Raw genomic sequence first — 17,340 nt, 5'->3', positions numbered from 1 at the left:
CTGGGCATAATGTACTGGTGACTTCAACGTACTGGTCACAACAACAACAGTTTGCACTCAGCAACATCCACTGCTGCCTGTTTCTGGAAACCATCCATGGAGTCAAAATCATCAATACATCTGTAGATAAACTCCCAAAGGGTTATAATTTCCAAAATGTGGTCACTTGAGGGGGGATTCTGCTTTTCTAGCACTTAGGAGCTCTTTATATGGAATCTGCAAACTAGTCTATGAAAATTTGCGCTCCATTCCTCCCGAGTCTCTTCGTATGTTAAAGTAGAACTGTACATCCACATATGGGGTATTTCTACATTCAGCAGAAATTGTGGGACAAATTCTGGTGCCATATTTACCCATTTCCTAGTGTGAAAATGTAACATTTGGGGCTAATACACAGTCTTGGTGGTAAAAATGTTAATTATTTTTTCTTCACTGTCCAATGGTATAAAATTCTGTGACACACCTGTGGTATCAATATAATCACTGCACTCCTAGATGAATTCATTGAGAGGTTTAATTGGTAAAATGGGGCCATTTATGGGGGACTCTGCTGTTCTGGCACCTCAGGGGCTCTGCCAATGTAACATGGCACCCTCAAACAAGTGCAGCAAAATCTGCAATGTAATATGGCGCTACTTCCCTTCTGAACTTTGCACTGTGCCTCAAAAGTAGTTTTCATCCACATATGTGGTATCGATAAACTCAGGAGAAACTGCACAACATACTCTGGGGTCCATTTTCTCTTTTTTGCCCTTGTGAAAATACCAATTTTTAAGCTAAAAAAGATTTTAGTGGGAAAAAATTGTTTTTTTGTGTGGTAATTTTAGTTTATTTTCACGGCTTAACGTTACAAACTTCTGTGTAGCACCTGGGGGTTCAAGGTGCGCAATGCACATCTAGAGAAGGTCCCAAAGGGGTCTTGTTTCCAAAATGGTGTCATTTGTGGGGGTTTCCACAGTTTAGGCACATCAGGGGCTCTTCAAATGCGACATGGCGTCCACTAATTATTCCTTCAAATTTTGCATTCAAAAAGTCAAATGGCACTCCTTCCCTTCCAAGCCTTGACGTGTACCCAAACATTAAGTATTCCCCCACAAATTGTATGGAGCAATTTCTCCTGTTCCCCTTATGAAAATGCAAAATATGGAGCTAAAAAAATTTATTTGGGAAAAATGTTTTTTTTATTTCCACGGCTCTACGTTATTAACTTCTGTGAAGCACCTGTGAGTTCAAGGTGCTCAGTGCACATCTAGATAAGTTCCTTAAGGTGTCTAGTTTCCATAATGGTGTCACTTGTTGGGGTTTTCCACTGTTTAGGCACATCAGGGACTCTCCAAATATGACATGGCGTCTGCTACTTATGCAGCAAATTTTACATTCAAAAAGTGAAATGCCATCCTTTCCTTCCGAGCCTTGCCGTGTGCCCAAACAGTAGATTTTCCCCACATATGTGGTATAGGCATGCTCTGGAGAAATTGCACAACAACATGTATGGACCATTTTTTCCTGTTACCCTTATGAAAGTAAAAAAATATATAGGTCTAAAGGAAAATTTTTGTGAAAGAAAAGTAAATGTTTATTTTTTTCTTGCACATTCCAAAAATTCCTGTGAAGCACCTGAAGGTTAATAAACATCTTGAATGTGTTTTGGAGTACCCTAAGGGGTTCATTATTTAGAATGGTTTCACTTTTGGGTATTTTCTGTCATATAGACCCATCAAAGTCTCTTCAAATGTGAGGTGGTCCCGAAAAAAAAAATGGTTTTGCAAATTTTGTTGTAGAAATGAGAAATCGCTGTCCATTGTCCTCCGTACAGTATAATGCATTCCCCATAGTCCTCCATACAGTATAATGCACATCATAGTCCTCCATATAGTATAATGCACACCATAGTTGTCCGTATAGTATAATGCTCTCCCCAAAGTCCTCCATACAGTATTATGGCTACCACAATTTAAAAGAAAAAAATACAATTTTGTGTCAGATAGACCCCTCAAAGTCACTTCAAATGTGATGTGGCCCTAAAAAAATAATTTTGTAAATTTTGGTAGAAAAATGAGAAATCGCTGGTCAATTTTTAACCCTTATAACTTCTTAACAAAAAATGGTTTCAAAAATTGTGCTAATGTAAAGTAGACATGTGAGCAATGTTATTTATTAACTATTTTGTGTGATATGACTCTGATTTAAGCGCATAAAAATTAAATGTTTAAAAATTGTAAAATTTTCGCCAAATTTCCATTTTTTTCACAAATAAATGCAAGATATATTGAAGAAATTTTACCACTGTCATAAAGTACGATATGTCACGAGAAAACATTCTTAGAATCACCGGGATCTATTGAATCGTTCCAGAGTTATAACCTCATAAAGTGACAGTGGTCTGAATTGTAATAATTGGCTTGGTCAGGAAAGTAAAAACAGGCTTTGGGGTGAAGGGGTTAAAGGCATGAATATTAAAAGTTTGAACTTTGCAAAGTTTTCAAAATTTTTGCCAAATTTCCAATACTTTCACAAATCAGAACCCATGGGATCCGTTGAGTTGCTCCAGAGTTATTACCACATAAACTGACACTGGTCAGAATTGTAACATTCTGGTCATGAAGCAGGAAAAACAGGCTTGGTGGGTGAAGGGGCTAAAGTTTGAAGAGTGATTTTCTAAAATTTTGCCTGTAATTGTAACAAAATAGTAATAAATGCACGTTTAATGCTCAAATAAAAGCAAAGTCTAGACACCAACAAGATACTGAATCTGACCCTTAGTGCTCAATTGCGATGTTTTTTCGTGGTGCTTTTCACATAACCGATCATGTCATTCATTATGTGAGTTTGGATTTAGGCAAAGACATATGGTGAATTAATGAAGAATATCCAATCCCTGCATAGTTTACATGAGGGTTTTGACCTATGCATCCGCAGTCTGCAAGTCAGTTTCCTTTAAGACTTTTGTTCCCACATGGAGTGGATGAGATTCTATAAGTACCGTACGTATGTCTGCCTGCTCCCACTGTGTCTTATTGCTCTACATAGATTCCCAATATATAGGAGGAACGCTGATGTGTGCAGTGCAAAGTGTGGCTTCCTAGAGTGGCTACAATGTAACAGGAGATAATCTCTCTGATGAGAAGCAACTCATAAAATGCAAACCCGAGTTCTGCCACAGTAACGTTCACCACTACCCCCCCCCCCCCCCGAGGAAGGCAGACTCTGAAACGCGCGTCGTGGCAGGGCGCATCCTGGGGACGTCTCACCCATGGGCATAAGGCAGAAGTTGGGTGGCTATTGAGCTGACTTAAGTCTACAATACCTGTGTATATAGGTATGTGTGTATATGTATGTATGTATGTATGTATGTATATATATATATATATATATATATATATATATATATATATATATATATATATATATATATATATATATATATATATACCGTATTTTCTGGTGTATAAGTTGACTGGACGTATAAGACGACCCCCAACTTTTCCAATAAAATACGGAATTTGGGATATACCCGCCATATAAGACGGGGGTCATTTTATACGCCCAGTCATCTTATACGGTGTGTGCGGTCACCTGACCGCTCACGTGACCGCGACGTCATCGAAGGTCCTTCACTCACTACATTCTTAGGAACGGAGGCAGACGCTTGCACTGCTGAGAGCCAGGGTCCGTTGGAGGGGTGAGTATATCCATATTTTTTATTTTTTACATGAACATGGATCCCAGGGCCTGAAGGAGAGTCTCCTCTCCTTAAGACCCTGGGAACCATCCAGGATCGCTCCCTGCAGCCGTACCCGGCGTATAGGACGACCCCCGACTTTTGGGACGATTTTTAGGGGTAAAAAAGTCGTCTTATACGCCGGAAAATACGGTACATATACATACATATATATACAATGTGTATTTCATTATTTACCCTAATTTCAGGTTTCTGCTCCTTTGTAGCCCTCATATTTTGATTCTTTATTTTGCATTTGCACTTTACATTCATCTGCCATATGCCGGCACATATTTGCACGTCTGCACTTTTTTGATTGCATTGTATTCTCATTTTTGTGGCATAAATATTGCTATATTGACCATTGCTACATTATATTTTAATACCAACAAGATTATGTTATAATATGGATTGGCCACATTGCAATCATCGTCCCTTGTGTTGCTCTCTTTTTTTCTGTTTTTTTCTGGTATTTTGTTTCCCACCCCTCCTTATGGTTTGTGTATTCTACAATAAATATCTTCATTGTTTGAACAGCAGACATTTCTTCGGGTTCTTTTTCGTCGTTGGTCATTTTATTTCAGATTTGTCTTTTTGCATTGTCCATTGGTGCACTTATGATGGTGACAGTTTGGATTTAACATTTAAAGGGAACCTGTCACCCCGAAAATCGCGGGTGAGGTAAGCCCACCGGCATGAGAGGCTTATCTACAGCATTCTGTAATGCTGTAGATAAGCCCCCGATGTTACCTGAAAGAGGAGAAAAAGACGTTAGATTATACTCACCCAGGGGCGGTCCCGCTGCTGGTCCGGTCGGATGGGTGTCTCTGGTCCGCTGCGGCTCCTCCCATCTTCATTCCAAGACGTCCTCTTCTGATCTTCAGCACGGCTCCGGCGCACTTTGTCTGCCCTGTTGAGGGCAGAACAAAGTACTGCAGTTCGCAGGCGCCGGAAAGGTCAGAGATGCCCGGCGCCTGCGCACTGCAGTACTTTGCTCTGCCCTCAACATGGCAAAGTACGCCTGCGCCAGAGCCGTGGCTTAAGTTCAGAATAGGACGTCTTGGAAAGAAGATGGGAGGCGCCGCAGCGGACCAGAGACACCCATCCGACCGGACCAGCAGCGGGACCGCCCCTGGGTGAGTATAATCTAACGTCTTTTTCTCCTCTTTCAGGTAAGATCGGGGGCTTATCTACAGCATTACAGTATGCTGTAGATAAGCCCCTGATGCCGGTGGGCTTACCTCACCCGCGATTTTCAGGGTGACAGGTTCCCTTTAATTATTTATTTCTGTGCACTTTGCCTTTGAATTCTTGTAACTAATTCACAATAACTTTCAGTCTTTTATTTTGCCTGATGTAGTAGCTGTTGGTTAGATTGCAGTAGTTACCATTTTTTGTCATTTCTTCTAATCTTGCAGGTGGAGAAGCTCATACAGGAACATCTGACTGAAATGGGGATTAGTGAGGAGCAGTTTCAGCAAGCGTGCATATCTCCTCTCACTCAGACTCCGGACATTAAGGTGACTTAGAATTATCACCAGCCTGTTATAAATCGTGTATGTTTGCTTAAATAAATCATTAAAGAAAAATCTTGTAACTGTAGTCTGCAGATTTACATGTAGAACATTGTAAACAGCTGAGTAGTTCTCTGTTTTATGCCCAGGATATGTACACACCACAGCTTATATCAAAGCGCAAAATCTGATTTATTTTTTTAAACATGCAGATTTTGCGATCAAAGGGTGACGTCAAAACAGCTGACATGTGCAAGGAAAGATGTGGTCGCCGGTGTGCACATAAAAGGGAGAGACACGACATGCGCAGTACATGTAAGGCGCATGTCGTGAAGGGGTTAAAAATGTTTTCATCATTTGGCTTTTACAGGCTTTTTTTCCGGCACATTCAACTTTGATCTGATGTCATATAGTGGATATAAAAAGTTTCCCTGGCCCCCACCCCTGTTAAAATGCCAAGTTTTGTTAGGCAAAAGAATCCTTTCAGAGCTTTAGCCACTGTCACCCATAATCTGTACAAATCAATTAAGAAACTAAAGGCCCCGTCACACATAGCGAGATCGCTAGCGAGATCGCTGCTGAGTCACAAGTTTTGTGACGCAACAGCGATCTCAGTAGCGATTTCGCTATGTGTGACACGTACCAGCGATCAGGCCCCTGCTGTGAGATCGCTGGTCGTGTCGGAATGGCCTGGGCCATTTTTTGATCGTTGAGGTCCCGCTGACATCGCTGAATCGGCGTGTGTGACGCCGATTCAGCGATGTCTTCGCTGGTAACCAGGGTAAACATCGGGTAACTAAGCGCAGGGCCGCGCTTAGTAACCCGATGTTTACCCTGGTTACCATCCTAAAAGTAAAAAAACAAACGCTACATACTTACCTATCGCTGTCTGTCCTCGGCGCTCAGCTTCTCTGGTCTGGCTGTGAGCGCCGAGCAGCCGGAAAGCAGAGCGGTGACGTCACCGCTCTGCTTTCCGGCCGCTGTGCTCACAGCCAGACCAGAGAAGCAGAGCACCGAGGACAGACAGCGATAGGTAAGTATGTAGCGTTTTTTTTTTTTTTACTTTAACGATGGTAACCAGGGTAAACATCGGGTTACTAAGCGCGGCCCTGCGCTTAGTTACCCGATGTTTACCCTGGTTACCGGGGACCTCGGGATCGTTGGTCGCTGGAGAGCTGTCTGTGTGACAGCTCTCCAGCGACCAAACAGCGACGCTGCAGCGATCCGGATCGTTGTCGGTATCGCTGCAGCGTCGCTATGTGTGACGGGGCCTTTACTCAAATCTTTTTGGGTAGAAAAGGAAAAATAAAGAACCACGCCCCTAAACTAATACTTTGTTGAAGTACCCTTTGAATTTATGACAACATTCGGTCTTTTGGGTAGGCGTCTATCAGTATGACACATCTAGAATTGGCAATCTTTGCTCACTCTTCTTTCCAGTAGTTCTGCAAATCTGTCAGATTGTGAGAGCATCTACTGTTTAGGCAAACCCACAGATTTGTGTTAGATTCTGGGCTCTGGCTGGGGCTTTGATTTTCTACTGGTGAGGCCATTGTTTTGTTGATTTGAAGGAAAGCTTACGGTCATTGTCACGATGAAAGGTAAAATTCCTCTTCATCTTCAGCTTTTTAAGCAGAGGCCTGAAAGTTTTGTAGCAAAATTGACTTATTTGGAACTGTTTATAATTCCCTCCACCTTGACTGAAGCTCCAGCTACCAGAAAACAGTCCCAAAGCATAAAGCTACCTCCACCCTGCTTCATTTGTGGGTATGGTGTTCTTTTGGGGATGTGCAGTGTTGGCTTTGTGCCAAACATACATGACTTTGGCAGACTTGATGTAGATTTTGGCAAATCGTAGACCGGCTTGGATATTCTTCTTTGCAAGAAAAGGCTTCCATCTTGCCAACCTTACACTAGAGGCCATAAATGTGAAGAATACAGGAAATTGTTGTCACATGCAGTACTCGAGCAAAACTTGCCAGAAATTCATGCAACTCCTTTAATGTTGCTGTAGACCTCATTGCAGCCTTCCTGACCAATTGTTATTCTTGTGTTTTCACCAATTTTTGAGGAAGATCCATTCTAGGTTAGACCACTTTTGTATTAAATTTTAGTCACTTCTTGATGACCGTCTTCAACGTGTTCTATGGTACAGAGGACATTCTTTAAAGATTTCCCTGACCCACTTGTATTTATCACAGGATGCTGAAACTGTGCATGTGTAATAAGTCTGTGTAGGTTACTTGCCAATTTCCAACTCAGAACTGATAACGTTCTTGATTTTATTGGTGCTGAAGTGGTGTGAGGTTTGATAATGGACCCAGTGGAATACAGAGCAGTCGTCAAGTTCCTTTACTTGAAAGGACACACACCAAAGGAGACGTTCGATGAGATGAAAAAGGTTTATGGTGATTTCCCATCATATGATGTAGTCAAGAACTGGCATCGTCAATTCAAATGTTGTTGGACTTTGGTGCAAACAGCTCCAACTCCAGGGCGACCTTACTCTGCTATTGATGAAGATACCAAACAGCAAGTGGAGGGCGCCATTTTGCAAAATTGCCTCTTAACCATTCGCCACCTAGCCCAAAATATTAAGATTAGTGTGGGGTCCATGGAAAAAAATCATCCAAGACCATCTTTACATGCACAAGGTATCTTCTCGCTGGGTTCCTCGGCTGCTCACACTTTTCCACAAACAGGAACAAGTCGAATGCTCTCAGGCTCTATTGATGTGCCATGGAAACCAGGAGAACTTTGTAAAAAGACTGATCACACTGGATGAAAGCTGGGTCCATCACTATGATCCTGAGACTAAAGTTAAGTCGATGCATTGGAGTCATCATGACTCACCGCCTCCAAATAAGGCATGTGCCCAACCCTCAGCAGGCAAGGTCATGCTCACAGTATTTTGGGACCAGCACAGACTAGTATTGATGGATTTCCTAGCAAAGGGTACCATGATCACTGGGGCACACTATGCTTCACTGCTGCAGAAATTGCAGGAGGCCATCAAAACCGAGACGTGGCATGCTCACCAAAGGTGTCCGCCTTCTGCAAGACAATGCACCAGTTCACAACTCACATGTTGCCCAAATGGAAGCATGCTCCTGTGACTTTGAAATTCTACCACACTCCCATTATTCACCCGACCTCGCACCATCTGACTTCTACCTCTTTCCAAAAATGAAGTTATTTTTGAAGGGCAAGCATTTTCCAGATGATGAGACTGATTTCTGAAGTCACAACTTGGCTTTTGGAGCAACCTGTCGACTTCTACAGGCAAGGTGTTTACAGTTGCTTAAAGAGATGGGAGAAGTGTGTGTCCCTAGGTGGCACCTATGTAGAGAAGGAATAATAACTGTGCCAAGTTTCATTGCTCTCAGTCCACAGGAATTGGGTCAGGGGAAATCTTAAATGAACGCCCCTGGTATATCTAATGCCTTGGAAAAAATTTTTTCAGCCTTAGCATAACTGATATCTTTCAACAGTGAGGTGAGAACAGTCAGACTTTATATGGGATTAAAGGGAACCTGTCACCCCGTTTTTTCAGATTCAGATAAAAATACTGTTAAATAGGGCCTGCGCTGTGCGTTACAATAGTGTATGTAGTGTACCCTGATTCCCCAACTATGCTGCGAAATACATTACCAAAGTCGCCGTTTTCGCCTGTCAATCAGGCTGGTCAGGTCGGGTGGGCGTGGTGACATCGCTGTTTCTTCCCCAGCTTTCCGTTGGTGGCGTAGTGGTGTGCGCATATCCAAGTGCCGAATCCACTGCGCGCAGGTGAAGAAAAAGCGCGCGATCTGCGCTATTACCCTTGTCATCGGTGGGGGCGGCCATCTTCCTGAGGCTTCGCGTGCGCAGATGGAGTGCTCTGCTGCACGGGGCTTCAGGAAAATGGCCGCGGGATGCCGCGCGTGCGCAGATGGAGATCGCGGCGGCCATTTTTAACGCACAGCGCAGGCCCTATTTAACAGTATTTTGATCTCAATCTGAAAAAACGGGGTGACAGGTTCCCTTTAATAAGAATCGCTGTAAATGATGACATCTGTGTACTGACTACTATATAACATAAGTTTAAATGTGTTAATTTTGAACATATTTGCATTCATAAGTGTTTTCACGCTTATTCAGCCACATGGTTTCATTTTTGTTATTTTTATTTTCCCCCTCAAAATTGTTTTTCTCAATAGAGTTGTACAGATTATGGGTGACCTAAAAAGTTCAGAAATGGATCATCTTGGTATGATTTTTTTCTTTTTCTTTTTTAAAGACCTGTTATTTTAACCTGGGTTTGTAGATTTTTTTTTTTTTATATCCACAGTAAAGCTAAGTTCACACTTAGCGTTTTTGCTGCGCTTTTTTCTGCAGCAAAACCTGAGTTTTTTCCTACTGTAAATTTAGTGCAAGGGCACATGTAAGGTTGGCATGCAGCAGCTCGCACATGGCCACCATGTCATGAAGCTCCCAGTGTATAGCATTTGTGCTGCTGTTAATAGCAGAGGAGGTTTGGAGCTCTGCAGTTATGGAGTCAGCAGAGCTTTAGTAACTTTTATGCACTCTGTGGCCTCGTTCTGTAACTTCACTTCATGGTTGAGTTGCTGCGGTTCTTAAACTTTTCCACTTCTCCATAGTAGCTCTCACAGCTGATGGTGGGATATTTAGTGGTGAAGAAATCTCACAAATTGACTTTTGGCATCCTAATACATTACCATGTTAATATGAGTGAGCCATCCTGTGACAGATGTTAGTAGAGGCAGACTGTGCGGTATGGGCTGTTATACATTTGTGGCAATTGCTTTGAATGGAAAACGTGAATCCAATGATTAACCCCCTAATCCCATATGACGTACTATTCCGTCGAGGTGACCTGGGACTTAATTCCCAGTGACGGGATAGTAAATCATAGTGGCTCGTCCGCGCTCGTGGGGGGAGCGCGGCCGGGTGTCAGCTGACTATCGCAGCTGACATCCGGCACTATATGCCAGGAGCAGTCACGGACCGCTCCCGGCACAATAACCCATGGCATATTGCGATCAAAGATGATCGCAGTGTTCCGGCGGTACAGGGAAGCATCGTGCAGGGAGGGGGCTCCCTGCGTGCTTCCCTGAGACCCTCGGAGCAACGCGATGAGATCACGTTACTCTGAGGGTCTCCTACCTCCTCCTCCCTGCTCAGAGCAGGCGCCTGTAAGCCTCCAGCAGTGCATGTCAGATCGCTGATCTGACACAGTGCACTGCAAAGTGTCAGATCAGCGATGCCCCTTCCTGGGGCAATGTTGTAAAGTAAAAAAAAAATAAAAATTCCTAAATAAAGAAGAAAAAATATATATATTGTTCTTATAAATTTCTTTATCTAAAAAAACAAAAAACCATAAAAGTACACATACGTAGTATCGCCGCGTCCGTAACAGCCCGACCTATAAAACTGTCCCACTAGTTAACCCCTTCAGTGAACATTGTTAAAAAAATTCAAAAAACAACGCTTTATCATATCGCCGAACAAAAAGTGAAATAACACGCGATCAAAAAGACAAATATAAATAACCATGGTACCGCTGAAAATGTTATCTTGTCCTGCAAAAAAAGAGCTGCCATACAGCATCATCAGCGAAAAAATAAAAAGTTATAGTCCTCCGAATAAAACGATGCAAAAATAATTATTTTTTTTCTATAAAATAGTTTTATATCGTATAAAAGCGCCAAAACATAACAAAAAATATAAATGAGGTATCGCTGTAATCGTTCTGACCCGAAGAAAAAAACTGCTTTATCAATTTTACCAAACGTGGAACGGTATAAATGCCCCCTCCCCCCCCCCCCCCAGAAGAAATTCATGAATAGCTGGTTTTTGGTCATTCTGCCTAGCAAAAATCAGAATAAAAAGTGATCAAAACATGTCACGTGCCCGAAAATGGTACCAATAAAAATGTCAACTCGTCCTGCAACAAACAAGACCTCACATGACTCTGGACCAAAATATGGAAAAATTATAGCTCTCAAAATGTGGAAACGCAAAAGGTTGGGGCTAGGATTAGGGTTGGGGCTACAGTTAGGGTTGGGGCTAAAGTTAGGATTAGGGTTTGGATTACATTTATGGTTGGGATTAGGGTTAGGGGTGTGTCAGGGTTAGGGGTGTGGTTAGGGTTACAGTTGGGATTAGGGTTAGGGGTGTGTTGGAGTTAGGGGTGTGGTTAGGATTGGGATTAGGGTTAGGGGTGTGTTGGGGTTAGGGGTGTGGTTGGGATTAGGGTTAAGGGCATGTTCGGGTTAGGGGTGTGGTTAGGGTTATGGCTAGAGTTGGGATTAGGGTTAGGGGTGTGTTTGGGTTAGGGTTTCAGTTAGAATTGGGGGTTTTCACTGTTTAGGCACATCAGGGGCTCTCCAAACGCGACATGGGGTCCGATCTCAATTCCAGCCAATTCTGCGTTGAAAAAGTAAAACTGTGCTCCTTCCCTTCCGAGCTCTCCTGTGCGCCCAAACAGGGGTTTACCCCAATATATGGTGTATCGGCGTACTCAGAACAAATTGGACAACAGCATTTGGTGTCCAATTTCTCTTATTATCCTTGGGAAAATAAAAATTTGGGGGGCTAAAAAAAACATTTTTGTGGGGAAAAAAATTATTTTTTATTTTCACGGCTCTGCGTTATAAACTGTAGTGAAACACTTGGGGGTTCAAAGTTCTCAGAACACATCTACATAAGTTCCTTGAGGAGTGTAGCTTCCAATATGGGGTCACTTGTGGGGGGTTTCTACTGTTTAGGTACATTAGGGGCTCTGCAAACGCAATGTGACACCTGCAGACCATTCCTTCTAAGTCTGAAGTCCAAACGGCGCTCCTTCCCTTCCGAGCCCTCCCATGCGCCCAAACGGTGGTTCCCCCCCACATATGGGGTATCAGCGTACTCAGGACAAATTGGACAACAACTTTTGCAGTCCAATTTCTCCTGTTACCCTTGGGAAAATACAAAACTGGAGGCTAAAAAAGATTTTTTTTAGGAAAAAAAAAAAAAGAATATTTTCACGGCTCTGCATTATAAACTGTAGTGAAACACTTGGTGGGTCAAAGTGCTCACCACACCTCTAGATAAGTTCCTTAGTGGGTCTAGTTTCTTTCCAAAATGGTGTCACTTGTGGGGGGGTTCAATGTTTAGGCACATTAGTGGCTCTCCAAACGCAACATGGTGTCCCATCTCAATTCCAGTCAATTTTGCATTGAAAAGTCAAATGGCGCTCCTTCCTTTCCGAGCTCTGCCATGCGCCCAAACAGTGGTTTAACCCACATATGGGGTATCGGCGTACTCAGACCAAATTTTACAACAACTTTTGGGGTCCATTTTCTCCTGTTACCCTTGGTAAAATAAAACAAATTGGAGCTGAATTAAATTTTTAGTGAAAAAAAAGTTAAATGTTGTTTTTCTTTTAAACATTCAAAAAATTCCTGTGAAACACCTGAAGGGTTAATAAACTTCTTGAATGTGGTTTTGAGCACCTTGAGGGGTGCAGTTTTTAGAATGGTGTCACACTTGGGTATTTTCTATCATATAGACCCCTCAAAATGACTTCAAATGAGATGTGGTCCCTAAAAAAAAATGGTGTTGCAAAAATGAGAAATTGCTGGTCAACTTTTAACCCTTATAACTCCGTGACAAATTTTTTTTTTTTCCAAAATTGTGCTGATGTAAAGTAGACATGTGGGAAATGTTACTTATTAAGTATTTTGTGTGACACATCTCTGTGATTTAAGGGCATAAAAATTCAAAGTTGGAAAATTGCAAAATTGTCAAAATTTTCGCCAAATTTCCATTTTTTTCATATATAAACGCAAGTAATATCAAAGACATTTTACCACTGTCATGAAGTACAATATGTCACGAGAAAACCATGTCAGAATCATCAGGATCCGTTGAAGCGTTCCAGAGTTATAACCTCATAAAGGGACAGTGGTCAGAATTGTAAAAATTGGCCCAGTCATTAACGTGCAAACCACCCTTGGGGCTTAAGGGGTTAAAGCGAACCTGATGGCTATAGACTAGTCAAACAGGCGTTTCCCCGGCAGCTTCTACCTGTCCGCTGGCCAAGATTGACAGGTATCTGCTTGGTACGCTTATATGGAAAGACTTCTAACTCCAGAGAAGCCTGTCAACAGCGCGGCTCTGTCGCAGAGGAATATTACAGTATGTTTCTCTCTGAGCCGGCTGAGGTCATACAGCCAGTGACTGATATTTGCTGCCCCATGTATCAGCTGTCACATTGACTTTAGGACGTCACTCCCCATACTTGTGCCCATGTCGGGTGTATTAGATGGTTTTCACGTGTTGCCTATTTATAACGAATTCTCTGATTTTATATATTTATATCCACCATATTTACTAAAACCAGCAGCGCTGTCAGATCAGTATTGTATTCTGCAATAAATATGTATTGTCTCCTGTCCTGACGGGACACACATGCTGTGTTTTCTCCTGCTATAAATCATTCCAGATAGTCTGTGAAGGATAACGCAGATTAAGAGATAATACAATTGTAATCCTCCTATTGACCTGAGGTACGTTAATCTATATGGAAATCACCGTGTGCTGTTACTTTCTGAACTGCCGTAAACTAAGCTTTAATTGATGTGACTGGGAATTATCAGAATAGTCGTAACCTTCAGGCTGTGTTGTGATACATCATAGATGGACCTAAATTGTCTTGTCCTTATTTTCTAGAACATGTTGCAGTCTGTGGTCGCCGTAGAAGATTTTCTCGTCTTTAAAGAAATGATGCTGCAGAAGAACCTTGAGCTTCAGCTACAAGCCATTCAGATAATCCAGCAACAGAATGGTAATACATGGAGATTTCTGCTCTTCATTTTGGGCTTCACCTTTTTCAAAATGCAACTCTGACACTTTTGCGATACAAGCTGCGTATGTTATTACATAGATATGCTAGACCTGAGGAGGCTGGTGTAATTACTGTGAAAATCCAAGAGAGAATGACTGTATAATCCTTTCTGAAAGTTTTCCCACATGATTATTAAAATTGACTTATCTTGGTATCCGGAAGGAAAAAAAACATCCTTTCTGACATGGATTTTCACACAAAGTACACCAGCCTCACCAGGCAAAGAAGTCTATTTAATACTGTATTAAGTTTGCATTGAGAAAGAGGTGATGGATGCGCGTTTAACATGTCTCTAAGAACTACCTGTGTTTATTCTTTACAATATACAAGCATAACCGTTTTCATATTTTTTGGAAATAGGTGATCTTCCAGAATGCCTGAAAAATGGGACAGATTTTATTTCAGACCTTGAACAAGAGGAGATAAAAATGATCTCTGAAGCTTTAAGGTGAGTAAAGACCTTTTTGGGTATTCTGCAAGTCTGTATTTGCATAAATTAGACATTTAACACCGAAAAAGATAGTCACATTGTATATTTGCAGATAAGGAGCATGGGCCATAATATATTATTTGTTGTAGTGATGGTCATTGCGTATCTTTATACAAGTTACATTAAGTATACCGTGTGCATATTGCACAGTTTCATTCACTTATAACTTGTGTTCTGGGGGCAGCATAAGCCCTGTTCACCTCTGTGTTGGCGCGTCCATCACAAATTTGGACATCAATACTGAACAAAAATGCACAGCATATTGCTTTACATTGGAGAAGCAATGAACACTGCGGTGGAAACCCAACAGTCCCCATTATAGTATTGCGGCCCCCATTGGGCATCATGGATGCTATAAGAATGATCTGGCGCTTCTGTCGTTTTCTTCTTATGATAGGCTGATTGGCTACAATGGGCGTTGGTCATGTGGCAGCCTTTTCTTTCACATTGAGGTGATGTAGCGTTTTTGTATCCTCCAACACATGAGCATCAGATACCTCAGCAGTCAGCTCATATGGCTGGGGAACATTACATGCAGCCACACTCTACACTAGCAGCTGTACTACAAAGTGGCCAGTCATGTGGTTGGCGTAAGAGCAGCACTCCTCTCTATCAAGGTTCCATATGTCCTAGCTGTGGCATATGGAAAGGGAGTGTAAGGATGAGACAGGGCCTATAACGTTCAAACATGGTGGTCCTAGGAGGATAACTGCACTTTCAAGTAACTTTTCAACTGTCCTCTATGCACCTGAGGACTAATACCATTTTTGGCCATAAAAAGATTTATATTGTGCATTTCGCTAGTTTCCCCGCTGTCTGTTAATTTGCAAATGACTCCGCTTGAAAAGAAGAGACTAGCTGCTGTGATCTCTTAAATACACAAAAGAGCACAGAGAGGGATTTCTGATAGTCATTCCTTAGCCAACACACAGAGATAAGCATGGAGAATATTATACTGCAATACTGAACGGTGTAGATGTGAATCCAGCTTTAGGTTGAAGTAAAAGACTCGTCTTCCTTTGCCTGTTTTCTCACTCTGCTCTCCTCTCCATAGAGTAAAATAGAAGGTTAAACCTGCTAGTAATCAGTCCTGTCCATGTGAGCCAGTTTTTCAGAGTGGGAGATTAGTTTAGGTAGAGGGTAAGAAGTAGCTTCTAAATAGAACAGAGCAGCACGGTGGCTCAGTGGTTAGCACAGTTGCTTTTCAGCGCTGGCATCCTGGGTTTAAATCCCACCAAAGACATCATCTGCAAGAAGTTTGTATGTTCATCCTGTGTTTGCGCGGGTTTCTTTTGCGCAAAGTTTAACCCAGCTGTGTATTTGTACATGTGAGGCAATATTTGCTCTGTATTGTGGTATAAAGAAGCGATATACTATATTGATCTTTAGAGTATTGGGTGTTCTCCATGTTTCTTTAATTTATACAAGGCAAACCTGCTTTTTCTAGGATATCAAGAGAGGAATACGAACAGGAACAATTGCGCAGAAAGGTTGGAAAATTAATTGAATAATAAATAAATTGCTGTTTCACAATGAACTATATCTGACTTATGTCCTTTTTTATTTTCACAGGACAAAAATGGATCAGATGTCAATAAAAATCTCCCTAAAATGTCTACACATAACAAAATGACAAGTCCAGAGTCAGGTAATAGCAGGATTTTCAGCCAACTTTACTAACTTTAGTGCGCACGGGGGTTAAAATTTGCCCTGGATTCACTAAGTAAATTTGTAAGGGAAAGTGATGCATTAGATGTCGGCTGTTTACTAGCTATATTTCTTTTCAAGCTCGATTTCTATGTGGAGCTGTGCAAAAATGTACAGACACGATTGCAGCAAATTATTAGCAACTGCACAGCATATTGTAAAAGCTTGATTACTTTTGTATGAAAAGTTATTGGCACAAATATAGTTGTAAATACATTTTTTTAGGTTTCCCATTTTTCAAGTTTCCATTGTCACTTTTTTACTTTCACTGTGTTCCTTATTTGCAGAACAAGTCAAACCTCTTCAGACCATCGAGCGGTCCTTATCGGAGGAAGAACGTCCATACAAACCACCGTCTGTACGATTTAAGGAGCTCAGTAGCACAGAAGCCGCTGAAGCCTGGATGGAGCAAGCCAGGAAAGAAGCTGGTATACAGGGCACCTTAACTGTAAGAACTTAAGTTTCTTTAGTTATGTTTTTAATCACACGTCCTAAGGATGATAACTGTGGAGAATATTAATGCTTTCAAGACCTGGTGACTCTTTTTTTCTACTCTTATTTCAAAAGCCATAATTGTTTATTTTCAACAGTCTTATGAGGGTTTGCTTTTTGCAGGACGATTTGTAATTTTGAGTGACACTATTTATTTTACCATATAATGGGGACCGCTGTAAAGACAGATGGGTCATCTAAATTCCGCTGTCAGGAGCTGGTTCTGGTTGCTTCTGTTACCGGCAAACGCTCCGAAACTCTATTTTCCCTGTCCTTGCTGTCAAAAAACATTCCCACAGCACGATGCTGCCACCACCATGTTTCACTGTAGGGATGGTGTTTTTTGGGTGATGAGTGTGTTGGTTTGGAATCGGACATAGTGTTTACCTTGGTGGCCAAAAAGTTCAATTTTGGTCTTGTCTCACCACAGCACACTCCATACATTTGGTGAGTCTCCCAAGTCTTTTAGCACAGGGGTCCCCAACTCCAGTCCTCAAGGCCCACCAACATGTCATGTTTTCAGGAT

At 41.8% G+C, this 17,340-nt stretch overlaps 1 protein-coding gene across 2 annotated transcripts in view; it reads left to right on the top strand.

Moving 5' to 3' along the window:
- Positions 1-17,340, top strand: part of CFAP36 (cilia and flagella associated protein 36) — a 62,296-nt gene that overhangs the window by 33,887 nt on the left and 11,069 nt on the right. For both annotated transcript variants that reach the window (XM_069768923.1, XM_069768922.1), the window contains exons 3-8: positions 5,140-5,241; positions 13,951-14,065; positions 14,486-14,573; positions 16,063-16,105; positions 16,188-16,263; positions 16,610-16,770. In XM_069768923.1, the coding sequence (XP_069625024.1) occupies positions 5,140-5,241; positions 13,951-14,065; positions 14,486-14,573; positions 16,063-16,105; positions 16,188-16,263; positions 16,610-16,770 (585 nt within the window). The remainder of the gene's footprint in view (positions 1-5,139; positions 5,242-13,950; positions 14,066-14,485; positions 14,574-16,062; positions 16,106-16,187; positions 16,264-16,609; positions 16,771-17,340) is intronic.

The sequence above is a fragment of the Ranitomeya imitator genome, chromosome 5 (assembly GCF_032444005.1).
Source record: "Ranitomeya imitator isolate aRanImi1 chromosome 5, aRanImi1.pri, whole genome shotgun sequence".
NCBI lineage: Eukaryota > Metazoa > Chordata > Amphibia > Anura > Dendrobatidae > Ranitomeya > Ranitomeya imitator.
Note: the sequence above shows the minus strand (reverse complement) of the source record. Positions and strands in the feature narration are given on the sequence as shown.